This window comes from Coccinella septempunctata, chromosome 4 (genome assembly GCF_907165205.1).
Source record: "Coccinella septempunctata chromosome 4, icCocSept1.1, whole genome shotgun sequence".
Taxonomy (NCBI): domain Eukaryota; kingdom Metazoa; phylum Arthropoda; class Insecta; order Coleoptera; family Coccinellidae; genus Coccinella; species Coccinella septempunctata.
In genome coordinates, this window is record NC_058192.1 from 1,846,309 (window position 1) to 1,873,607 (window position 27,299).

At 38.0% G+C, this 27,299-nt stretch overlaps 1 protein-coding gene across 1 annotated transcript; it reads right to left on the minus strand.

Annotated features, from left to right (window-relative positions):
- Window positions 1-606: 606 nt before the first annotated feature.
- LOC123310709 (extracellular sulfatase SULF-1 homolog) lies at window positions 607-26,712 on the minus strand. Its single transcript, XM_044894328.1, has 13 exons — window positions 26,499-26,712; window positions 17,731-18,392; window positions 13,632-13,783; window positions 12,585-12,754; window positions 8,467-8,716; window positions 8,173-8,408; window positions 7,068-7,399; window positions 4,619-4,884; window positions 2,513-2,689; window positions 1,940-2,455; window positions 1,444-1,822; window positions 1,037-1,261; window positions 607-884 (listed from the first exon to the last, which is right to left on the minus strand). The coding sequence occupies exons 2-13, from the start codon at window positions 18,116-18,118 to the stop codon at window positions 742-744; spliced, it is 3,234 nt and encodes a 1,077-aa protein (XP_044750263.1). The 5' UTR covers window positions 18,119-18,392; window positions 26,499-26,712; the 3' UTR covers window positions 607-741.
- Between the last annotated feature and the right edge of the window lie 587 nt (window positions 26,713-27,299).

Sequence of the window (27,299 nt, forward strand, 5' to 3'; positions counted from 1 at the left end):
GGGAGCTCATTGTAGTTTTATACTTGATTACTCGGAAATTTAGTCGATTTCAGTATCTGGGGTGAGGGGATTAACGAGTGTCCACCCTGGCCCCTTTGTGTCTACGCCCATGGAAAGAATAGAAGTACTAATTCAGGGTGAAACCGTCGAACATTCAGGATCGCTTTTTTTACTCCCATGGGGGCTAACTCTCTTCTCTTTCGAGATACAGGTTGTCAATGACAATATCTTTAGAAACAAAGCAGGGTTTTCATGAATTGCTCAAAAACATCGTAGGTTTTTTGGTTCTAATTTGGCATGCTCATTCAATCATAGACTTATTAGATTCTATGAATGAAATTATTGATTACAGTGGCGTCTCACAAGGCATCTTATTTGAACTTCCCCCAATATAAATCGTGGAACTCGGTTGTTTTATCTTCGTTTATTTTGCTCACCCTTATATTACGGTCTGATTGGCAAAATTAACGGGGTGACTGGGGTGAGAGAATGGTGGCTGCGCCCGAGGGGTGCTCTGTTTCATTGATAAAATTAGATGATTATTTTCAGCAATTACAATGTCGAAAATATTGGATTTCACAGGAGTAGGAAATAAAGAAAGAAAACTAATCAATTCCTCTTTTATTCGATGGACACAAGTTTACATTTTTCTTCTACTTTTGAAGCGATTTGTGGACCAATAACTTATTTGCACGATATATAAATATAAATAATTGTTTAAATTAAATATGCTAAACTAATCTACAGCCTTTCAGCTAAATGTTTCCTTTTTCTCTTCGTTGTGTTTGATATGAGCCTCCTATTCTCGATATGACTGGAATTGCTTCGATTCACTAGCTTCATGAAATGTCTCGCTTGGTAGCTTCCATTGTGAGAGAGATATCCTGTTGAAAAAAATTATAATGAAGACATAAACTGTGCCAAGGTTAATTCTATAAAATTTTCACTAGAATAGTGTTTGAAAAAAATTTTTGAAGAACTTTCACTGCTTGAATACAATTTTGATCGTATTTATAATCTATCAAATCCAACGTACCTCCTCTTGGATGATCTGGAAAGGGTTTTCTCTTCTTGTACCTATGGAAGCCATTCTCCAATCTCCTATGTGGGATATTTTCACGAAGTCTGTTATTATACAACGCACTTTGGTTTACTGTACAAGATTTCCCCTTGCATCTCACCAAATCTCTCAACTGATCGTGCAGAAACGATTTCTCCTCCGGTTTGAGCTGATCTATACGATTCTGAAGCTCAAATGGATCTGTAGGGAACAAAGTCAAATTAAAATAATTTTAAATAGGCCCAACACTCCATTTTGAAACTGAAAATAAAATTAACATGGAGATATATTATCGAAATCAGGAAAAAGTTCCTCCAAGGGCGGGGCTCGAACCCCATGCACCATAACAACTGAAAAACTGAATAAATTGTCGATCTACATACCTATCCGCAAGTTGTAGAAAGTCACCAGTCCGGTGGTGAACTCGCAATACAGAAAATTGTGTGTAACGTTGATGGTCCTCACGCATGAATACGTATTATTGTTGGAGTTCATGCAGAAACAGAAGGGACCGTTGGTCCACAAAGGGACGGTCTTCCAGTGGTCGTTGTCGTGGTGGAAACAGTTCATCCTCTCGGAGGAACACTGCTTGTCCAAGCTCTCCTTCTTCCTCTGTTTCCTTGCACGTCTCCTCATCTTTTCCTCGTCTAGTTTCCTCCTGCTACTTCTGACATCTTCCACGCTAGAGGAATCTTCGGAATCGAAATCCAGGCTTTCGCAGTGACAGTTGCTAGGTGGATAAGGGATTTCTTCCGATGTTCTCTGGAAGAAGAAGAATGGGTTCAAGGAAAAAACTTATAGATGGTTATAATTGATATTAGGGCTTCATGAATATCACCATCAATTTATTATTTGGTGGCAGATAGATCTGTGGCTTACCTCGTCGATTATTGGTATGTGTTTTTGATGCTTTGGCTTGTTGGGCTTCACGAATTCAGTTGCGTTGTCGTTCTCATCCTCCTCTTCGACCGTATCGTTCCTCACTGCAGGACTATCGGTAACATTTTCCACCGTGACTACTCTCGGGGTAGTCGGTCTATGATACCTCCCCATCTCATTCGTCTTCTTGTGATGCTTCCTCCTGTTGACCTTGGGCAGCAGATTGGTGGTAGGTTCCAACAGATCTGTATCGACGCCATCGTGATCCTCCGGTCTGTAATGTTTGAGGTGTCTCCGGATCTCCTTAAGTTGTTCCAGCTTCTCCTTCAGCTCCTGTATCTCGTTGTTGACCTCGTGTCTCGACTTCTGCCACACCCTCCTGTTCTGGTAGACCAGATTCGAACAGTTAACATTTCCCCTGCCCAATATTCTGCAGCCCGATATCGAATCGCCGATGAGGTTCGTTTCCAGATTCCTGGAACGCATCTGTTCGTCGATGGCTGAGGTATTCACGTACTGGAATAAAGTTAGACATCGCGTGATTCCAAGAGAGGGTTAGGGTCGGGAGCCTACCTGAAGATCGTTGAGTTGTCCACGTAGGTTTTTCATCTTGTCGTCGACGCGTTCCAGGGCATTCCTTTTATTTCTTGAATCGTCGGTGGATTCTTCCAGTTCGGTGAAGAATATTTCATCCAGGTCAACGTCTCGCTTGGTCCTGGAGATGCTTTTTCTCCTTGGGATGTTTTCTATCTGGAATGGAGAATTGATTCGGTGATGTTTAGTCTGAACGAGGTTACTAGACTAACACAAACCGCCGGGTTGATCTGGAATCTGAGAGTCTAAACAAATACTGCCATCTTCATTCTGAGAATTAGGAAATTGAATTGAGTTGAGCCTTGTTTCTTAACAGATGGCGCTAGGGTGTATTCATTCACCGTAGCGACTGCTGACATTCAATAGGTCAATACTTTGGGTGATGGTGTTTGGCTATGGTTCGATTTAGATCGTAATTTGTTGATTTTAATCAGCTGGTGTTATGTATCTGTATTAATTTCGTTTGTTATCTACCTGCCTTAATCCTGTAGCTTGTAGGCGTTATACATTTTCTTTGGTAATGAATTACCTCTGTCCCTGCCAAATTGTGATGGAATTTTGATGATGTTAATGTACAGGTTTGTTAGGGGTTATAATTAAAGGTCTTTCCCTCCGTAGGGATACCTTTAGGACGTAAATTGATGAGATTTCTTATCGATATTCAACACAAAAGATATATATTGTGGTTGTGCCTAATTATTGTATATCTAGAGGAATATGAAAGTTCACCCTTTTAGGGCAGAAAATTGTAGATATTGTAAGATTGCTTAATTTTTTAATCTTTTCATTTTTTGCTTGTTAAAATTGACTTGCCCTAAACTGTATCGCCTCAATGGATCAATAAATATTAATATTAGGCATTCACTTTATTTCATCCTTCCCTAAGTTAGGTTAAATAGTACAAAATATATCGACCCGGGTCATTTTATTGACTTATTCGAGATCGTAGATTACGAATATGCAATTAGATTTTTTAAAGGATGAGTACTTTAGGAAATAAATCACTTTAAGTGGAAAATTTCAAAAAAAATGGTCAACTTTGAGGAGCTGTACCAGACAGAAAAAGAGAAGAAGACATATGCTGATTTTTTTTTATGATAGATTGATCCTTTGCGAATAGAAAATTCCAATTTTCATCCATCTACCGCGAAAAGTTTCGATTTTATGATTTTTTCCGCGAAGGTCCAAAATTTCCAATTTTTCATCGACCATAACTTGAAAAATAAATTTTAAAAAAAATATCTGTTTGCATATTCGTCATCTACGCCCTCGAATTAGTCGACAGTATAGATTTGGTTCCGATCGGAGACCAAAAATTTTTTTCTAAAAATCGCAATTTTTCCATGCATATGTATGGAAAATTTGAAAAATTTTCGATCTCTCCGATTTCCATCAAAATTGGAGTATTTACTAAATCGAGGGCGTAGATTAAGAATATGTTAACAAAATTTCGCTGAAAGGATCAGTTTTCAAGTTATGGTGGATGGAAAATTCGAAATTTTGGACCTTCGCGGAAAAAATCATAAAATCTAAACTGGTCGCGGTAGGAGAATGAAAGTAGAATATTTCTATTCGCAAAGAATCAATCTATCACTGAAAAAATCAGCATATCTCCAGTGATTTTTTTCTGGCAGCTATAGCTCTTCAAAGTTGACAAATTTCTTCAGAATTTTCCACTAAAAGTGATGTATTTCCTAAAATACTGATCTTAGGAAAAATCTAATTGTATATTCGTAATCTAGGACCTCGAATCAGGCAAAAAAATAACCCGGGTCGATAAAGATCAAACAATAAAAAAATTTCATGTAATCTCGTCTGCCACTTTTATACCCTAGGGACGGCCCTGATTTCCCATTTCTTACACTTTCTACGAAGTAGGGGCCACAAAATTACCCTGCACCTAGGGCCTCAGTTACCTTAGTCCGCCTCTGTTCCTATTCCAGTAATGGAAAAAGACGAGACAGAACTCCAGCGTTTCAGAAAATCGCTCTATATAACCCAAGAACTCAAAACGAGAAGAGGGACGTAATGCTGACGAATCCAAACTGCATAACCCGTCATTATCGGAAACCACTCAATACTCACCGGAACTTTTTTGTAGACCAGACCGTTCGGGGTGAAACAAGCGCACTTTCGATATTTATTGTCGGGGACCGCCCTCGAATTCAAAACAATAGATTTGCACTTGTGTTTCCTCCACCTCCCGTTATCGTACACGCAGAACCATTTCTGGTTCGAAGTGCACGGTTTTTGCATGTTCGGCTGCGAGCATTCCCTCACCAGCCGTTCGAATTTGCTGTACAACGGGATGAAACCGGGCAGAACCCTGTTGTCTAGCTGCATATTGTCTCCTGCGAAAGAAAGATCGATTAGGGAAAACTATGAGCGATTCTACAATAGTTCATTTTATGACAAGTAGGGAATGAGGCCATTTCCCACGGGTAAGACGTGGGAAATGAACATTCCGTGTGAGGTAACGATATATTCTGTATAAAAACGTAGAATTCTTAATTTTCTCTCACGATTTTCATCCTATTGGGTTTAGAATGTTGTTCTTTACTCTTAAACTGTCTTTTGAATTGCAGACAACACCAGTGGAAACTTATGTAAATCTCATTGGCGTGGATATATCCGGGCTCGTGATCACTCAGAAAGTTGCAAAGCCACGGAGGCACCTTTCCAGACAATAATAATTAGCAGCGGCGGGACAGGCTTGATACCACCAAACCCCAAAATCTCTGCGATTCCAGTTCGAACGGCTTATGTTTCGTTATGTCTATAAATAAGGGGTAACGGCGGGATTACCGGGGTGAATTTAAATTCACCCGCTTTCGAGCGGACATTCCAACGGGTTATTTTTACGTCTTAGTCTTTGGGTTGGATGGGGTAAGTTGAATATATACGGGAGTTTTAGGGCGAGTATGAAGTCGGGGGTTTTATGTGTGGAGTTTATGGTTATTTCGGCACTGTCTGAAATGCAGGGATATCTACACCTTGGTTTCAGTATATTGGCTGGAAATTTTGCATATCGAATTTGATGAGCGTTTTGCGAGAAGAAGGGTGGACATACACAAGAATTGCAGAAAGGTTTGGATTGGAGTTTCCCATACAAGTGTGTCCAGAATGTTGCAGCGATTCAGGGAGACAGGTATGAATGTCCGAAGACCAGGACAGGGTAGACCATGGGTAACAACTGCCATTCAAGAACGTTACTTGAGAGTTTCTTCGTTGAGACAACGGTTTGCAACCGCTCGCCTCCTTCAAATTCAGCTTGAGCAAACTCATGAGGTGCAAATTAGCACTCAGACAATAAGAAATCGCCTCAGAGAATATGATTTCAGGACTCGTGTCGCGGCAAGAGGCCCAGCTCTTACCCCAGCCCATCGAAGGGCGCGTTTGGATTTTGCGAGAGAGCATATCCATTGGGAAGAGGCCGATTGGGAACGAGTTCTCTTCACACATAAGTCTAGATTCTGCCTCTACCATTGTGATCGACGTTCCCTTGTATACAGACGTCCACATGAAAGATATGCTCAGTGCAATTTCCTGAATTCTACTGGTTTCGGGGGAGGATCGATTATGGTATGGGGTGGAATATCTTTGACTGCTCGCACAGACCTAGTGGTCGTTGATAATGGAGCTACGATTGCTGATAAGTATATTAGGAACATTCTTGAAGAGCATGTAGTGCCATTTGCCCCATACATTGGTGAAAATTTCATTTTTATGGACGATAATGCCAGACCCCATCGTTCAGGACTACCTTGAAGAAGTTAAAGTCTCTCGAATGGAATGGCCAGCAAGAAGTCCAGATCTCAATCTGATTGAGCAGGTTTGGGACAACCTCAATAGAAGGCTGAGAAGTTCAGAAAATCATCCAGCTACTCTTAATGACTTAGGAATCCAACTCGGAGAAATCTGGGAAGGATTAGATCAGAACATTTTAAGATCACTCATTTTGAGTATGAACCGTCGTTGCCGAGCTGTAATTAACGCAAGGGGTGGAAATACCAAGTATTAAATCACTTATCAGCATTTCAGTATTTTGAAAATTGTTCATTTCTCTTCTTTCACATAAGATTCGGTGAAATCCTGAATTTTTCTTCCATTTAATGTGTCTTGTTTCGTTCAAAACCTTCCCGAGAGAACATAAAAAATAAGTTATAAAGTCAACGTAGAGTTAACTTTCAATAAAATTGAGATTTTCAGAATGTGCGTTAGTTTTTTCGCGCAGTGTTTTTCTCGATCCCCAAAAAATAATTTTGTAATATGTATTTCGAACCGGAGAAAAAAAAATCAAGCTCATGGAAGAAAAATATTTAGAATCCGCGAAAAACTAAGTTTAATATCCCCAGAAATATTTGGGTCACGATAAATTTAATTCTCGACGTCAGGCAAAGTCTACGAAAGTAGATGAACAACACCGGTGCTGGACCACTTCCGGTCGTTTTTATATGTGACTAATTCCAAGCTCGATTTTAGCCTATTTGGTCAATTTTAAGTTCATTTCGTGAAAACAATTGATAATACTTACGTTTCAGAGGCGGTTTATCCTGATTAGTGATCTCCTCCTCCTGTATCTCAGTCTCAAGCTCCCTCATCTTGCGCATGTCCTCGTTCAAATCGGGAAGGTCGTCTTCATGATCAACCTCTCCTCCCTCGTCGTCCGTAGCTTCCTCAGACCCATAAAGTTTCGTTTCCGGTACCTCGGAAGAAGAATCGTTGCTCAACATAACAGTGGTCGTCGTTTCGTAAACTTCGGTCATGGGGGTGGTGCTCGTGCTGCTTCTGAGGGTGAGCTGCTGTTCCCTTGCGGCCAACTTCCTGAGTTTCGCATCCAGGAAGGGCGTTTCACGACGACCTGAACTGGACAACAAGAGATTAGTTCTTTTTCTTTGACGTTTTCGATGTTTGAATGTCGACCAAAAGCGCGCAAGGGTAGAAGCATCGCTTTCGATCTGCGCTCGATTTGAAAACGATGTAGACTTCTTAAACCGATTTGTTACCATGGATGAGACTTGGGAACATTTCTGCGATCCAGAAACGAAGCAACAATCGATGGAATGGCGACACTCTGGTTCTCCAAGACCCTTTTTCGTGTCAAAAAAACTGCTGGAAAAGTTCCTGCTTCAGGTTTTTGGGATTTCCATGGAGTAATCATGATTGATTTTTGGGATAAGGGTAGAACAATAACCGGAGTTTACTATTCTACATTACTGACCACTCTACGGGAAAAATTAAAGAGAAAAGACGCGGAAAGCTATCCAAAGGTGTTTTGTTTTTGCAGGACAACGCCCCCGCACACAAATCTCATGTTGCCATGCAAAAAATCGTGATTGAGGGTTTGAATTACTAAAACACCCCCAGATTTGGCTCAATCCGACTATCATCTCTTTCCTCAACTGAAAAAAAAACTTTAAAAGGTCGTAAATTTTCTTCCAACGAGGAGGTAATAAAAGCTGTGGAGGTCTGGTTTGCAGAGCAACAAAAAACATTTTTTTTTGAAAGGTCTAGAGACGTTGCAGGTTCGCTGTAATAAATTTATCCAAAAGAGGAGAATATATTGAGTAATTTCGACATTGAAATTTTGTTTGGTTCTATAGCAGGCTAAGGTTTTTTCAATATATCCTCGTATTTACCTTTCAATCAGAAAAGTGTCCGGCCATTTCAACTTCTTCCTCTTACTGCTCAACAGGAGAGGTAGTATCGAACGTCCGTCCATATGTGGTGGCGTGTCCACCCCTGCTATATCTAGAAACGTTGGAGCCAAATCGATGTTCAGCACGATTTCATCTATCACAGCCCCATGATCTATCCCAGGTCCTCTTATAAGGAAGGGCACCCTAACGTCAAATTCGAATGGGAAACTCTTCCCCTGGAAAAAAAGGTGGATGAGACAATATTCTGGGGGAAACTCGACAAATATCCCTCACCTTGATGAGTCCAAACTGACCCAGGTGATAACCGTGGTCGGACGTGTAAATGATGTACGTATTCTGCAGTTCACCAAGCAGTTCGAGCTCCTCGACCACCCTTTGCACCGCAGCATCCACCGACTGGAGCGTTTGAAGCCGTTTGGTCATCAGCAGATCCGTGAACTGCTTGTGGATCGGCTTCATCTTGTTGGTGACTTGGAGTATCCACTGCTTGTCTGGATTTGGCGCGTAATCGTAGGAAGGAATGCTAAAATGAGAATTTGTGGAAAAAAGATTTGGAATTCAATTGATTTGGTGTGTTTTTTACAGAATTTTAACAAATACTGGTAAAAACTATATGAGTTTATTTAATAAAGATTGTTTCGTGGCCAATTTCTAGAAAACTACTGAAGGCGTCTCGCTTACTTCAATGAGAAATGATGATATTTCTGCGCTGTTCGGATTATTTCACTCCCCGATTGACCTGTCAATGGATCGATCGATTCTTTGAAGCGTCCCGTTGAGAATTCCGAACAACGCTTCAATTCTATTCCTGCCCCATTAGATAAAACGCCGCCATAATTAAATTTTATCAAGTCAGAGCGGGTTTCCGTTGAATAGCGAACTGAAAATAGCGATACTAGACATGCGAGGCAGACTAACTCCTCGGGTAATTTTCAGTTCCTGACATGCAAGATTATACGCTCATGGAAATGCTCTGGCTTTGTTAGGTTCCGCGGAAGATTATCCGGAAAATGCTCCCCTAGACAGTGATTCTTCCCCTACGCTGAGATGTCTTCCGGTGATCCGGTTGGTAAAAGCATTCGACGTCAATTACGGATGAAATACAAAACCTCGAGCTTATAAACCATAAAAATTAACACCATCGTTTGTCATTCCTGAAATTCGAATTTTCACCATTCCAATCAAATACACTGCGCAAAAAAATTAACGCACATTCTGAAAATCTCAATTTTAATGAAAGTTAACTGTACATTGATTTTATAACTTATTTTTTATGTTCTCTCGGGAGGGTTTTGAACGAAACAAGACACATTAAATGGAAGGAAAATTCAGGATTTCACCGAATTTTATGTGAAAGAAGGGAAATGAACAATTTTCAAAATACTGAAATGCTGATAAGTGATTTAATACTTGGTATTTCCATCCCTTGCGTTAATTACAGCTCGGCAACGACGGTTCATACTAAAAATGAGTGATCTTAAAATGTTCTGATCTAATCCTTCCCAGATTTCTCCGAGTTGGATTCCTAAGTCATTAAGAGTAGGGAGGTTGTCCCAAACCTGCTCAATCGGATTGAGATCTGGACTCCTTGCTGGCCATTCCATTCGAGAGACTTCAACCTCTTCAAGGTACTCCTGAACGATGCGCGCACGACGGGATCTGGCATTATCGTCCATAAAAATGAAATTTTCACCAATGTATGGGGCAAATGGCACTACATGCTCTTCAAGAATGCTCCTTATATACTTATCAGCATTCATAGCTCCATTATCAACGACCACTAGGTCTGTGCGAGCAGTCAAAGATATTCCACCCCATACCATAATCGATCCTCCCCCGAAACCAGTAGTATTCAGAAAATTGCACTGAGCATATCTTTCATGTGGACGTCTGTATACAAGGGAACGTCGATCACAATGGTAGAGGCAGAATCTAGACTCATCTGTGAAGAGAACTCTCTCCCAATCGGCCTCTTCCCAATGGATATGCTCTCTCGCAAAATCCAAACGCGCCCTTCGATGGGCTGGGGTAAGAGCTGGGCCTCTTGCCGCGACACGAGGCCTTAAATCATATTCTCTGAGGCGATTTCTTATTGTCTGAGTGCTAATTTGCACCTCATGAGTTTGCTCAAGCTGAATGGAAGGAGGCGAGCGGTTGCAAACCGTTGTCCCAACGAAGAAACTCTCAAGTAACGTTCTTGAATGGAACAAAAAGATCCCCCTTTTACTTTAAATTTTCATTTAGAAAACGCAGTTAATGTTGGAATATTTGAAGAAATTTGGAAATGATTGGTATGCAGCGTTTTCTGAGATCTAAAATTTGAAACAGAAAGGGTATAATTTGAAATAATCAATCAAAACTATTGGGTTTAATTTCGAGAACTCCAGACTGAAAGCTAATGACACCCGACCTGCATTAACTATATCGATCAGAGAAGTAACTAGGTTATTTCCTGAAACGTATTTTCCATTTATGTCGAATATAAAAGCGACTTGGATATTTCGAGATGCTATTTGGGGGTTTAGACCGGCTGAAATATTCACAACCGCCATTAATCAACATCGGTGCTTTTCGGGGAAGACTAAGTTCCACTTTGAATCCTTATTTATTCATCCACCAACCGGGGATCCACTTATATTATGCGGAATTCATCTTGAGCGATATTGAAAAAACACTCTCAAGCTTCGGAATTTTTTCCCAGTCGTTTCGGATTAATTCTCCGGCCGACTTCTGTCTAAATAATATATACAGGAACGGGGATCAAAGGAGCTCTGAGGTCTGGGTTTTGTGGGAAAGGGCAGCTTTTCCATCTTTCAATAATTCCTCGAATTCGTTCAATCTCCTCGGGTTGAGATGCAGGTCGCAGAAGGTCTTTTGTTGGCGGGATTGAAATGGTGAGACTTGTCGAGCTCGAAAATCCAACTGGAGAAATTGAAAATGGAATCCGAAGTTCAAAGATATTAATATTATGATGCGTTACTTTTAACTCAAACGTCTCTCAAACTATACTCCATTCACTTTTATTTTAGCACTCGGTTGCTGGAATGGAAATTTGACACATTCCGCTCTGTATAGTACGGAAATGTGGAGTTATAACGCTCGTCAAAACATTATTGGGTTTTAAATCAACGCTATGTTGCCCGTTCTACGTAAAAGTTTCTGTTATTACGTATTTTATCACAATGTCGAATCTCTTCGGAAAATATGTGACGAACATAATTGAAGTTTATACAAACTGATTGAAGGCATACCAAATCCAGTTATTTGCATGGAAAATACAAGAGATCAGTATAATATCATTATATGCACTAGCTTGAGGAGAGTTTATGTTCGTTATCTTCTTTGGCTAAAGTTTGAATACGTTACATCAGTTGTAGATTTCAAAAATATTAACCCGAAGATGAAATTCATATGATGCAGTGGTTGGGAATGGGTATCTCCCGAAGGAATCAACAGATAATTACAAGAATGTTGAATTCTTCAACAAAAATCATCTTGCATCAATATAAGTAAAAGGAATTAAAGGAAGTTTCAAGTCAAGATGAACTTCACCTTTGAACAAAAATTTCACATGAATAAACAATCAACAGGACAACTGGCGCGTATTTGTGGCTGTTCATCTTAATACATTGATATAATAATAATAATTAGGTATTTATTGGTACCTTAAGAGATTTACAATGTATAGGACAAGCCAAATGAAAAATAGAAAAATCAATTTTCGATAACTTATTCTACGATGACATTCATCGAAAATCCTGTAGTAAACTTTTCGCATTAATTCACTCAAACATAAAATTCTCAAATGCCACCACTTTTTTGGATCTCCCAATAGAAGGAAATTCTTTGTCATCCTCTTCATTCCCAATCTTTCTGATTGTTGAAATAATCAGCCGAAATATAAGTTGTTTAGATTCAGATGAAACATTATACAAAATTCTCTTACATTGAATATGTTCGCTACCGTCTGACGTATTGTGGATTTTAGAATATCAGGATATAACTATTTGAATGAGCGGACCTGAATTCTTAAAAGCACTTCCTGAAACCCTGTCTCTTTTTTCAATCACTTTCGGCATTTTCTTAATAAACATTGATATAAGTTGTGGCAACGGCGTTATGACTTCAACGACATTTCATGAGTGCCAACCTTACTCCGTTCTAGTTACAAAAACTTGAGAAAATTATTTCATGGCCAACTGACCGCTAAAATAAATGTGAATGGAGTATATCTAGCCTGAATTCTCATCTCCAAAATACCTCACTTACTACATCGCTTCAAATTTACGATCATTAGAAGCGAGTTTCATGTATCATTATGTAGGTCTAGCTGAGGGGATAATATCGCAGTTACCGTCTCATATTCACAATAAATACACTAATACACTTACTGATGACTAGTTACGTTGAAGAACAGGTCCGAATACTGGGGCGCTGAATCCTCTGGACCGTGTGGCGACGGAAAAGACATGGTCAGCATTACTGGTTTATGGGCACTGTTTTTTTTAGACTGCCTCAGGAAGGCGATCGAATCGTTGGCTATCAGATCCGGGTAGTAATCCTGTGAAATGAACGTGTGGTTAATAACCGACGGAATGTTATTTGTAAACTGGCGTATGTTCATTCTGGCCCTAATGCTACATCACGTAGGGCGAGAAAATCTAAAATACACTGCTCAACATGAATGCTATAGAAGCAGTGTAGGTGAAAGACGCTTTTTACAACGAATATTCACCAAACATCGCCTTAGTTATGCTCACAAAGTTCAATTGACACAAGAATTAAAGTCTACAATGGCCAAACACAGCGCAGATTGTTGGTGAAGTGGATTTTGAACATCAACGCTTGTTTTCAACTTGATTGATCAAAATTCGCAAATATATTGAAAATAGCTATATTCTAATCATCTGGTATACTTTCTCTTCGTAATATACTGGGTGCTTCAATTTTTATTCGTGCATAGTCAAGTGGAACATATTATGATAAATTATTTGGGATCAACATGTACATTTATCGAATTCATCAAGATCCACAAGTGTTCTCGTTTTAATTCTATATTTCATTAAGTCTTAAACGATGGTCATTTTTAGCTCAATACATGCAACAAGCTGTTGACTCAGTGCTCACTTCTGTCTGTATGTTTATGGGTGTAATATTTCCTGCACGAAGGAGATTGTTGAATAAGATCATTATTAACACACTTAAGGCTCTGCGGTAGGTCTATCCAACCAAAGGTTTCAGTAAACCTTCATAAAATATGCAAGGAGAAAGGAGTGGATTTACAAAAAATTATATGCTTGTATTAGAAGAGTTCTTCTTTCTGAAGAAAATTTTGCAATCAGTTTTTGAATAAAGTTATCAATTACCCCAGTTTCTCAAGTGAAACATGATTTTCGTGTTCAAATTATTGCTGAAATTGGTTACAAGTATTGACTCACTTTGGAATAGTCGAATCCATGCTTGATTTTCTTCCCGTTCATATTGATGGAGTAATTATAATACTTGGAGTTCATAATGAGCCCACCCCATTCTCTCCATCCAGGTGGTATGTAGGAACCGTTGTATTTGTTCAAATACTTTCCGAAATAACCTGAAAATTAACAAACAGAACCTATAAATCAACGGACTATGAATAAATAACGAGAAACATATTATTTCCCATTTCTGCATGAGGAATTCATCGCTGAATCTCAAAGCTAGCCATTTTCGCAATCGACCATGAAGTTTGTATCTTCAAACATTAACTTGCAATAAAGAGCAGATTCCACACGCTGAACAAACAAACGAAACGAAAAAAAAAAATAAATTGCCGTTTATATCTGTGCGAACTTTCGTAAAATTCTCAACATTCCCATTCACTAGTATGGAATTCTCAAGGCTTGCCCAATACGATCGAGAACTTCACGTACTTGCTTGATTCCATCCAAGTTCCCACAGTTGAGCATTGGGAAACTGATAATTCTCTCTGAAGCGATGGCATATGGGTTTTATCCACTCAGAAATACCAACAACTATTCATTAGATCTATTATTTTACGGTGTGTCGATGAATAGTTGAGAAAAAATTGAAGGAGGGGTGATTCCTTGTCAAAAAATATTGTAGGTCTTTTATACAATTTTTTATTTGCTTACTTACAGCTTCCTGTACATTCTTCCATATTATCTCAATGGTTTGATCTCAATTTATAGCGGCAGAACGGAATTTTGGAAAAATCCAAAGCAGGATAAGGTTAATAGCTACTTTTGTAGCACTTTTGTGATTTGAGATTCAGTAATGGAAGATCGCGAATGAGATTAACTAGTAATATTAAAAAGAAATAGCTTATCTGAAGAACATTTCAAAGAATCGACTGAAGGAGAAAGATAACAAGATAAATTATCTTGGTTTAAGAAGAGAATATCAAAGTATAGATCGGCCTACTTTGTGACAAGTGATTACTTCATCTTCTTCGAAATACCCAAGTTATTGAGAGTTATCCCATCTGTCAAACCTCAAAAATGTACATTGTCTGCTTCAATCGCTAGACGGAAATGCTCGACCAAGAATTCTAGGAAATGATTTATGGTCTTTCCTCGAGGCCTGATATCTTTCACCTGCCTTTTGGTATCACATACAATTTTTATGATTCATCATCCGTTCTCGAATTCCGATAATTTCTTGTCCGTTACCAATCAACTTCCGACAGAAAACTGGAGCTTGACTCTCAAGTTAGTTGCATTCTCAAGAAACTACTCATATTTTTGTATAGATACCTTGATCCAAACACCCAATTAATTGAGCAATCTCTGTCGTCAACATCTGATCATTTATATTCCGAGATTTAATTGTTAATTGATAGACGATACCAATCCTGTCATCTCTGATATCTATTACGTCGTGAATCTTCACGTTAATGTATAATTTGTTATTCAGCTTCGGTGTTGTATAATGTTGAGCCCACACACCTCGGGCTCTGTTACTTATTTTGCTCTCCACCTCTGTCCAACTGTGAAAACCATCGACCAGGTGGAGTCGAAAAATTACATCGAGAAAACATGGCAATTTAACTAGACGTCGAATGGAAATTAAAAAAAAGGTTTATGACTGTTTGTCTTCTCCAAATACAGGTACATCATTTGAACCTGCACTCAAGTACCAGGTAGAATATTCATTGACCGATCTAAATTCATAAAGTATAATGATATTTTATTGTTGGTTTATAATTGAGTTTGACAGGTATATCTCTCATTATTATTGAAAATAATGAAGTTTAAACGATGGATCATTCTAACCATCATACAGTAATTGATTATAAATCACTCGTACCTAGAAAAAAATCAATATTAACCTTTTTTATTGAATTTCGCGAAAGTTGCGTAGCCAGGAACTTCTTGCCTTCGCATCGTTTACCATCAATTTGCATCCTGTCGCTATACATCATGTTCTTCACCAACCACATGTCACATATAAATACTTTTCGAGAATATACCCATAAAGCCAGAGGAAGCTGGCATTTCATGAATATTTTATAGCGACAAAACACTTTCGAAGGGTCTAGTTGAAATGATAATGATCGCCCATTAGCGGCCCACGGTTACAATGAGCCCTAGACATGTGTCTTCTTATAGAACAAGAATGCTATAGCGCATCTGTCCTCTGTTAGAATTCAAAATAGTACAATAGAAATGTCATCTTCAATAAAGTGATAATATGTCCATTAAAACGACACGGAATGTAGACGAGACCACGGCAATTTGTACGTATTAACATATTAAAATATGATAGAAACCCTTTGTCGACATGGACTTAAATTCGTGTGGGCTCTTGCATGATTTATCTCCCTTTTTATGGCTTTTCTACGTTTGAAGCTCGCTTCCTACCTACTCCACGCTCCCCAGTTGTCGCGACGTTAATTAGGCACAAGTTTAAACAGAAACCGTGTTAAATAACTAATAAACTCTACAAGTGTGTGGGAACACACAACCTCAATTGGGAACCGTGCAAAGAGTCCTCACTGGACTGGACAAGTGCTTTTTCTGTAAATGCCGAGAAAAGTTAAATCTTATTTTTTGACATATTTTCATCCTGGATTCTTGCATGTGTTGTCATACCTTGACGCAGGTTAGCATCCATCTTAGAGGAGAAAAGGAGGTCAGGTCAAGTGGTAGCTATACTGCATTCACATTTATTTTAGCAGTCGGTTGGCCATGAAATGATTTTCTCAAGTTTTTGTAACTAGAACGGAGTAAGGTTGGCACTCCATGAAATGTCGTTAATGTCATAACGCCGTAGCCACAACTTATATCAATTTTTATTACGAAAATGCCGAAAGTGATTGAAAAAAGAGACAGGGTTTCATGAAATGCTATTTAGAATTCAGGTCCGCTCATTCAAATAGTTATATCCTATGATATTCTAAAATCCACAATACGTCAGACGGTAGCGAACATATTCAATATAAGACAATTTATATAATGTTTCATCTGAATCTAAACGATTTATATTTCAGCTTAATATTTCCACAATCAGAAAGATTGTGAATGAAGAGGATGACAAAGAATTTCCTTCTATTGGGAGACCCAAAAATGTGGTGGCATTTGAGAATTTTATATTTCAGTGAATTAATGCGAAAAGTTTACTACAGGATTTTCGATGAATGTCATCGTAGAATAAGTTCCCGAAAATAGATTTTTCTCTTTTTCATTTGACTTGTCCTATACATTCTAAATGTCTTAAGGTACCAATAAATACCTAATTATTATTATTATATCAATGTATTAAGATGAACAGCCACAAATACGCGCCAGTTGTCCTGTTAATTGTTTATTCATGTGAAATTTCTTTTCAAAGGTGAAGTTCATCTTGACTTGAAACTTCCTTTAATGCCTTTTACTCATATTGATGCAAGATGATTTTTGTTGAAGAATTTAACATTCTTGTAATAATCTGTTAATTCCTTCGGGAGATACCCATTCCCAACCACTGCAACATATGCATTTCATCTTCGGGTTAATATTTTTGAAATCTACTACTGATGTAACGTATTCAAACTTTAGCCAAAGACGATAACGGACATAAACTCTCCTCAAGCTAGTGCATATTATGATATTATACTGATCTCTTGTATTTTCCATGCAAATAACTGGATTTGGTATGCCTTCAATCAGTTTGTATAAACTACAATTATGTTCGTCACATATTTTCCGAAGAGATTCGACATTGTGATAAAATACGTAATAACAGAAACTTTTACGTAGAACGGGCAACATAGCGTTGATTTAAAACCGAAAAATGTTTTGGCAAGCGTCATAACCCCACATTTTCGTACCATACAGAGTGAAATGGCCAACCGAGTGCTAAAATAAAAGTGAATGGAGTATACCTGCCAAAGTTTGTCTTTTTCACGTTGGTATGAACTTGTTAGAAGTAGTATGTGCAAAAAATCGATTGAAGAAGATTGAGGCTTTAAGAGGGGCATTTTTGTTATGAGCACTAGCATTGACCCAGATGTCAACGTATCTAAAAGGTTGGGGTTCAAATGTAGGTACTTTAACTCACCTGTTCTGTACCCTGCGTTGCTCAGGTAAGTAGCGAAAGACCTCGTCTCGTATGTCGTTTGCCAGGTGGTGCTCGAGCAGTTGTCGTTGTTGGTGTAGACGTTATGATTATGCACATACATCCCTGTCAACATTGACGATCTGGACGGACAACACATCGGAGTCGTGACGTAGGCGTGTCTAAACTCTGCCCCTTGATACTTGACGGCTTTAAGGGTCTTCGGCATAAAATTCAAACTCCCCAGCTCCACGTCCTGATCGTCCGTCAGTATCAGCACGATGTTGGGTTTCTGCTGTCTCGGTCCATAAGCCCCCAACACCCCACGTTTCTGCTGTGCACTGTGCACCATCGTTAGGAACAGCGAACATAACAAACTAATGATACGCATAACTGATCACAGGTATCGGAATAAATCATCAATGAATGGCTGTTTGTTTGGCTTCTCGTTATCTCCGCTTTTATGACTAGATTTTTTGTTGACGGTTTTCGATTTGGTCGTTTATCGATGTTTTGGGGTCATAGTGAGTTTGTGTTTAGAAGGCGCCTCTGATAACCTGTTATCAGACATTAGAACTTACGTAGGGTCAGGATGATTTACTACGTCTCATGTCTTTCGTTTGGGATATCGCTAAGCCATCCAGTATCTCACGAGTATCTCCGTCCTGAAAAAAATAAATATATTGAGAAGGTTATTTAAAGGAGAATCATTGTTTTGTGGAATACGAGCCTACTATAGAACCAAACAAAATTTCAATGTCATGTTCTCCTTTTAATTGGATACATTTATTACAGCGAATCTGCAACGTCTCTAGACCTTTCAAAAAAAATGTTTCTTCTTGCTCTGCAAACCAGACCTCCACAGCTTTTATAACCTCCTCGTTGGAAGAAAATTTACGACTTTTTAAACTTTTTACAGTTGAGGAAAGAGATGATAATCGGATGAAGCCAAATCTGGTGAATAAGGGGGCTGTTCTAGTAATTCAAATCCTAAAACACGAATTTTTTGCATGGCAACATGAGATTTGTGTGCAGGGGCGTTGTCCTGCAAAAACAAAACACTTTTGGATAGCTTTCCGCGTCTTTTCTCTTTAATTTTTTCCCGCAGAGTGGTCAGTAATGTCGAATAGTAATATCCGGTTATTGTTCCATCCTTATCCAAAAAATCAATCATGATTACTCCATGGCAATCCCAAAAAACTGAAGCAAGAACTTGTCCAGCAGATTTTTGGACAAGAAACTTCTTAGGTCTTGGAGAACCAGAGTGTCCCAATTCCATCGATTGTCGCTTTGTTTCTGTATCGTAGAAATGTACCCAAGTCTCATCCATAGTAACAATTCGGTTTCAAATCGAGCACAGATCGAACGCGATGCTTCTACCCTGGCACGCTTTTGGTCAACATTCAAAAATTTGGAGATCCATTTTGCAGCAAATTTTCTCATGTCAAAATTCTCGTGAACTATATGATGAACGCGTTCGTATGAAATATTCAGTTCTTCAGATATCCGTTTTAGCCCAATTCGACGCTCTGATAAAATCATGTCATGAACTGCATCGATATTTTCGTGGACTGACACAGAAACTGGCCTTCCCGATCGGTCATCTTCTTCAATAGAAAATTTACCTCTTTTGAAGCTTGCAGTCCAATTTTTCACGGTCGCATACGAAGGACATTGATCACCAAGGGTATTAAGCATATCTTAATAAATCTGCTTACCTCTTAACCGTTTTAAATACATGTACTTGGTGATGGCTCGATACTCCAATTTTTCGATTTTCACAATTTCGGTGGACATCTTTTTTCTTTTAATTTATTGCGTAAATCTGGTTTACTTTTTTGACCTCAAACTTCACACTGACACTAATGAGTTATTGTTCGTTGCTATGGCAACGCAATATTTTTTTTATGCATGGAACTGGTCTAGGCTAACTAGATATCAATACATCCTCGTACATTAAACAGGAGATTTCTCTTTCTAAAGTCAAGAAACATCCTTCATCCCAATCCTGTATGTCATTATCCATTGAAAACGCCTCCTGTCCGAAATCTCTACTAGGATATAAATTCAATTCATTACGACTCTGTTTACATTCTCATTTCTCATAACTTAATTCTGAATCATAATTGAGTCGTCCTAAAAAAGAGACATAACTCAAGACAATGATGGCTTTTCCATCACGTTTCATTAAACATATTATTAAAATTCGCAGACGCCCAATTTGATAGATCGTTGGCATCGAGCTAACTAGCGACTTATATGTATAGTCAAACATGAGTTATGACCCGAGTATGAAGAAAGACGAATAAGGAAATGATGGAACGTTTAAAAAAGCACGTCGGCAAGGATTAGATTTTAATAAGAACAAGAAATTTGACGTTTAAGGACAGCTTTCAACTGGGACTTGAGATTGATGTCCGTAACATCATGCTTTTTGAAACATTTGTTCAAATGATGTAACATTTTGATGATGTTCTCAACTATATTAAGTTGTAGGTGGAGGCTACGAAGATATATATTTAATCAATCCAGAAATACCTTTAGGTTAATGAAACATTTCATTCAGGTATCTTCGCAACAGAAAGCAACAAACGCACAAGGCCTGATCGATCCGTTGTTTCGAAAGCAAGAGGTCAAAGGTCGCGATGTGAGAACCCCAGTGAAATTTCCTAAAAATGATCATACGCTCCAGAACAGAACAATACAGTTGTTCGATGAAATGCAGATAGCAGAAATACCGATACTAACAGACTAAATCTCATACATGTATAATCTACATCTTCGAATATTTCTATATTCCAATGAAATCTTGATAGAACAGTGTCACTGCAGCAAATTTTCCCATAAGAGACTTGTTTCATTCACGTAGGTACTCAACAACTCGAGTATCCGATTACTGGGAACATTTATAGCTGAATTATCTGCATGTGCTACTTAGTGTGTAGGATATATCCAAGTGCTCACTTGTTAAGATATGAACACACTTCATTAGACGAATCATTAACACGTTGGGTAGCGGATTTGTTAGACCATGAGCGATTGCGTTTATCTTCGTTCTTGAACGGTTTCGAGGAAGCCTCTTAACAATGGAATAGTTCCCATTGATAATCGTGCCAATCATCCATATTAGTTTGCTCAAATTTTGTACCACTAGAACGTTAGAGCCAAGCCCAAGTTTTCCAACTCAATCAGATCTGTAGATTTTAAAGTTTCACCGTTTTTTTGGTGATCCCTGTTTACAGAAGAAACGAAGAAACTGAAGAAATTGAGGGAAAAATAAAAAAACAAGCGACTCCCAGGTAGAGAACAACCTATTTCTGTGTATTCACTAATCTGAAACTATTGAATCAATCTGTGCTGATGAATATTACCTTGTTTACGTCTTCATAAGCGATGAAGGATTACCGAATTTGTTCTTATAAATCTGCCATGGCCTCCTACACCTACGAAACTTACAATATCAGAAGATATTTCCATATTTTCGCATAATTTTGGAAGTTTGCAATATCACATCTGCATCTGCGATGGCTCTAAACTTCGGGCGTTGATATTAATAGTTCCACGTCTTGGAAATTACGGTCGTTGTCAGCTTTTTGACAGTATGACGCGAACTGGGATTCCGTTATGGTTGGTATAAAAATAAATCTTCGTGTGAAGCAGGAAGTTCGGTGCTGATTAATCTTAAATTCGTTTCACATTATTCTCAGAGGTACAATCTGAGAGGAAGATCTACGAATGAGGTTGGGAGTATACGACAACGGATGTTAAAGCTCTGATGTCAGATATACAGGGTGTATTGTCGAAAAATAGAGTGGGTCTTCTATATACTTTTATTTTGAGCTTTCCCTGATTGATACAGCTATTCTAGGGTTGACTCCAGATAAAAACAAACAGTTTTTTGAAGCAGTTCCATCTATGAAAAATTCGATGAGAATAAAAAAAAATTGCAGTGTTTTTATGAGAAAACTTCAATCGAAAGCTTCGTTGACGAAGGGGTATCGATTCTCATGAACAACTTCGCGAATATATCTCGTCAATATCATTAGCGAAATAAACTAAACAGCCCAAATGGAGATGCAATGTAGCGATGGCAAATCGTAATGGAATTGAATGGAAACAAGGACTGGAAAGCTGTGGCTATTGGACGGTTTGTGGCCGGAGAATTGAAATAGAAAGCGATACGGTCCAGGCACTTTTCCGAGAGGGATTTAAGCATTGCAATCCTGGAAAATCGGTTTTGTGCATTAGTCCTATAGAGCTGTAACGTGTAATGCTGGGGACTTGATATTGGCGAAGGTTTTGGGGTGGAAAATGGAGATTGAGGTTGCCAAAAAATAGTGTGGGTCCTCTGTATGATATTTTTTGGCACCTGGCACCTGTGAAATGCCAAAAATCAACTGCTCTTCGAGGATATTAGCAAAACCTAGCCTCAGTCTTCAAAAACATCTGGAATATTGTTAGATTCACATTCCATAATCTAAGTTATTTCTTAAGATTCTTCATTGTTCATTTCGTGAAATTTTTGTAATCTGTTGGAAATTTCGATGTCAATTTGATGTAAAATCGAAGAGCTACAGAAAAATGTTTAAGCACAAGAGATTGGGAAGCGTTCCAGATAGGTGATAGGTTCTATTTGAGGCCAAAGGATTTATTTATTCCTTATAAATTGAACTATACAGCTAACCAGTGATAACTGTTTATTCTAATCCTATAAGTCTGCGTGAACATTTACTAATTGGCGGAAAATACTCCCTCAATGAAAATTCCCGCTTAAAGAATATCACATTCAATTCACTCTACATATTTGTACATATTTATGACCTTTCTTAACACAAATAAAGTTCACCCATACAATCCAAACTATAGGGATATATACTTCATTCAAATTTATTTTAGCAGTCGGTTGGCCATGAAATAATTTTCTCAAGTTTTTGTAACGAGAACGAAGTTAGGTTGGCACTCATGATATGTCGTTAATGTCATAACGCCGTTGCCACAACCTATATCAATTTTTATTACGAAAATGCCGAAAGTGATTGAAAAAAGAGACAGGGTTTCAGGAAGTGCTATTTAGAATTCAGGTCCGGTCATTCCAATAGTTATACCCTGATATTCTAAAATCCACAATACGTCAGACGGTAGCGAATATATTAAATGAAAGAGAATTTATATAATGTTTAATCTGAATCTAAACGACTTATATTTCAGCTGGATATTTTAACAATCAGAAAGATTGTGAATGACGAGGATGACAAAGAATTTCCTTCTATTGGGAGACCCAAAAAAGTGGTGGCATTTGAGAATTTTTTGTTTGAGTGAATTAATGCGAAAAGTTTACTACAGGATTTTCGATAAATGTCATCGGAGAATAAGTTCCCCAAAAAGGATTTTTCTATTTTTCATTTCACTTGTCTTATACAATGTAAATGTCTTAAGGTACTAATAAATACCTAATTATTATTATTACATCAACGTTTTAAGATGAATAGCCACAAATACGCGCAAGTTGCCTTGTTACTTGTTTATTCATGTGAAATTTTTGTTCAAAGGTAAAGTTCATCTTAATTTGAAACTTCCTTCAATTCCTTTTATTTATATTTCCTTATAATTCCTTCGGGAGATACCCATTTCCAACCACTGCATCATATGCATTTCATCTCCGGGTTAATATTTTTGAAATCTACAAATGATGTAAGCCAAAGAAGATAACGAACATTAACTCTCCTCAAGCTAGTGAATATTATGATATTATACTATTCTCTTGTATTTTCCATGCAAATAACTGGATCTGGTATGCCTTCAATCAGTTTGTATAAACTTCAATTATGTTCGTCACATATTTTCCGAAGAGATTCGACATTGTGATAAAATACGTAATAACAGAAACTTTTACATAGAACGGGCAACATAGCGTTGATTTAAAACCCAAAAATGTTTTGACAAGCTTCATAACCTCACATTTTCGTACTATACAGAGTGAAATGTGTCAAATTTCCATGGACAACCGACTGCTAAAATAAAAGTGAATGAAGTATACGTATTCTAATTCTATCCATACATCCTGGACATAAATCATGATTCTAGAATCAGAAGAAGGCAATGATGATGAGAGATAACCTTGAAATAATCATTTTAATTGTATACCTACGTTCATTTTTTTACCTTTTGTTCGAGGCACAAAACTATTTTGGACTGGCAAATTGAAGTACACCCATTCTAAGTAGACCCACGTCATAATATCTCATTTAACTCCTTTTTCTTGATTTGATTTGATTCTAGATATCATATGAAGGAGAGGGGGGCTCATACTACGTTTCTAAAAGAAATCTAGTAGACAGTTTCTACGAACTTCGAGTCATTGTCTCTGTAATCTGATCGTATAATTCCCTGAATCCTATAATTAATACATCTCCTTGGCGGTCTCGATTTTTTTCTGGTTGCATGTCAGGCTGAAATCGACAATGGTATCCTTTTGAAAAACCGCCCCATAAATATGCTCCGTCTAGAGTCGTTTCGCCGGAACCTGAACTAATAGAACCGATAAATGTATACATGTATACATATATGAGAAGCGATGTGTGGCACAATTAGCATTTCGATTAATTCCAGAGGTCAGAGATGTACTCTTATGAATGCAATTAAAATAAAGCGTTTCACTCTTTGAGACTGGGCCCGGGATATCTTATAAAGTGGCATTTAGGTAAAAATGGAACGAGTTCTCTGCCTAATTGCCCTTATGGATTTATCGGACGTTTTCTCTTTCTGAATTCCTTTCGTTTTGTTGGTTCTTTTTGGGGTCAACGTTCATCTGTCGATGTATTTCTACTCATGCTCGAATGCTTCATATGCAAGGTCAAAAAATTATTCAAGGGTTGAGAGAACATATTATTGCCCACTACTGAATGAACGTTTCATTAGTGTTAAGTGTAAACTGAGCTTTAGGCTTCAAATCAGTCTACAAAAATTCATCCATCAAGAGTTCATTCTGTCCTTGTACTGAATTAGATACAGATATAAAATACTGCTAATTTTAATGAATAAACGTCTTGAATAGGTATGCCAAAAGCCATCTAACCACCGCGACTGTGAGCGCACACTGTAAGGGAGATGCTCAGCAAATAACTAGTTATCTACATCTACATCATCCTCATTTTATCTTTTTTTTAGGAATTCACAGGTAGGGAATTTGTGAATATTTTGTATTTGGTTAACGAACAATCAAATGCATCAAAATATCCAAATGGATGTCGCCCAATTTTATATTAGGGTGCGAAAAGTCGTGAAAACCCCATGACTCAACTCTCACCCTAGAAATTGATATATGGCATGATTCAACCGTTCATGACTTCTAATAGTGGGGGGATAACAAAGATACATATAAAACTCCATTCATACCAGACTCTCATCCCAAAAAGAGAAGAATTCTTGGGGAAATAACAATGAATATTTTAGTTTGAGATTGAACCATTCATTGTACAATAACTGAGTTGAATTCATTCAATGAAGAGTGATGTTTTGTGTAATATGATGACGATATAAACTCTTCAAGCAGTACTACTACTAGATCACAGTCTTACATTGAATTCTTTGTCTTACCTTCTAGCCCTAAACCTGTACAAGTATATATACTACTACCATTATTCGTGTCGAAAAAATATGGAAAATTTATGACAGCAAAACTACCAATATTTATGGAGGGTAAAATCTTAAAAAAAACCCGAGTCATAAATTATAACTGCCCATCCCACCAACTACAACAGTTGGTGACCGGTGATAAAATAATTTAAAACGACATTTCTGCAAAGTTAACAAGTTACAACCTGACACTCACACATCTGTTGTTGTGGGGTAATAAACTTATCAACACCGGCCCCATCTACAGAGCGAAGTGACTTCCTAGTGACACTAAGTCTAATAAGGGCTTACCTACCCAATAAGGATTTAAAATATGGGGTCGGTGCCCATTCTCACATCATAAAAAGATTAGAGTTGAATGGACCACGAAGGATTTGTATTAGGATGGTGAGGAATTCCTCGCGGTAAATCTGTCAACACAACCTTTTCAATTTATGGTCAAGGCGTCAAAATGTTTGATTGTTGAACGAAAGAACGGGAGCTTGTTACAAGTGACAGAATTTGAAGTATGCACTGTTGCTTTTTAATTTCTCTTCGTTGATGCACTGAAATTATGATCAAAATATTACCAATCAAAATTACGGGTCTCAGAATTAATAAGGAATTCAAATTCTGTAGGAAAAAAATACAGATGATCGAAAATAACATAAATAAAAGAATTTCCATGATCATTTCAAATATGGTATATTTTCGAGATGTTGTAATACGTCTTTCAAGCTTTTAAAAACTTTCTGTTTTGATAGGGGCAGAAGATAGATATTCGTAAAATTTGTAGTCCCAAACTGTAACTCGGAAGCTATAAAAGTAACTATTTCAAATGTTGGACAATTTTTTCTTCTTTATTTTCGCATATGAAGTAAAGAAACTTTTTAAGGTCTTTGGATATTTACCTTCAACATAATGATGGGGCTCCCTCCTGAAACAAATGTTGAAGTGCCCTTCTGATTTTCCCTGCTTTAAACTCGGTAAAAAGTAAATATGAAAACGTGGCGAACCTAAATTAGGAGCTATAGAATTCCAGCAGCGAAAAAGAGCAACATTGAAAGCTTTACATAATAACCAGCAATTTTGAGTGTTCGACCGACAGAGTTCACGATAAAACTACATCAGTCTGAGAACACAAAACTTTGTCTCACCTAAACTGCAGCTGATCTTTCCTTAGTCGTCTGGAATGAAGAAGACGCTTCTCCTCTTATAAATGGACCAGAGTATTCAGTCATTTGCAATCATCACAGCCAGTCCGGTCACTACACCTTTTACCAATTCAACCGCAATGCAAATAGTCGAAAAGTCAAGTTTGTCTGGTCCACTCGTAAAAGCACACCAACATCGTCCGCACTGGAGACTGAACTGAAATGAAATAGTAAGTAGTACGGGTTTGCCTTGATGCGGCCACGTCCATCACGCAGCATGCTGCCACCGTTCACGTTTTGTACGGGAGATGCCTGCTCTGGGACCCGGGGGCCCAATCACACAAAGATGGCGATTTTGAACCCCAAAACTTTCAAAAGGACACTTTAACAAAATACCACGAACAGATGACATGTCACGCGTCCTTTGGACCCACGAAGTGTGTCCGATATATACAGGGTGAGTCTTTGATTCATACGGATATTTTAACAGAAGATTCAAAAGAAACACTTTTTTCTATACCATTTTTTCTTATTCGGCCTTGATAAACAGCCATTAAGTAACAATTCGGTTTAAGAAGTCTACATCGTTTTCAAATCGAGCACAGATCGAACGCGATGCTTCTACACATGCACGCTTTTGGTAAATATTCAAACATTCCGGGATCCAATTTGCAGCAATTTTTCTCATGACCAAATTGACGTGAACGATATGAAGAACGCGTTCGTATGAAATATTCAGTGCTTCAGATATCCGTTTTAGCCCAATTCGACGGTATGATAAAATCATGTCATTAACTGCATCGA

Excerpts from the sequence above, each read along its gene's own strand:
- LOC123310709 (XM_044894328.1), bottom strand. The coding sequence starts at position 18,118 with ATGCGTATCATTAGTTTGTTATGTTCGCTGTTCCTAACGATGGTGCAC. Across the intron at positions 4,885-7,067 it reads GGATAAACCGCCTCTGAAAC|GAGACAATATGCAGCTAGAC; the intron begins GTAAGTATTATC and ends TTTCTTTCGCAG. Across the intron at positions 885-1,036 it reads TCCAGATCATCCAAGAGGAG|GATATCTCTCTCACAATGGA; the intron begins GTACGTTGGATT and ends TTTTTTCAACAG.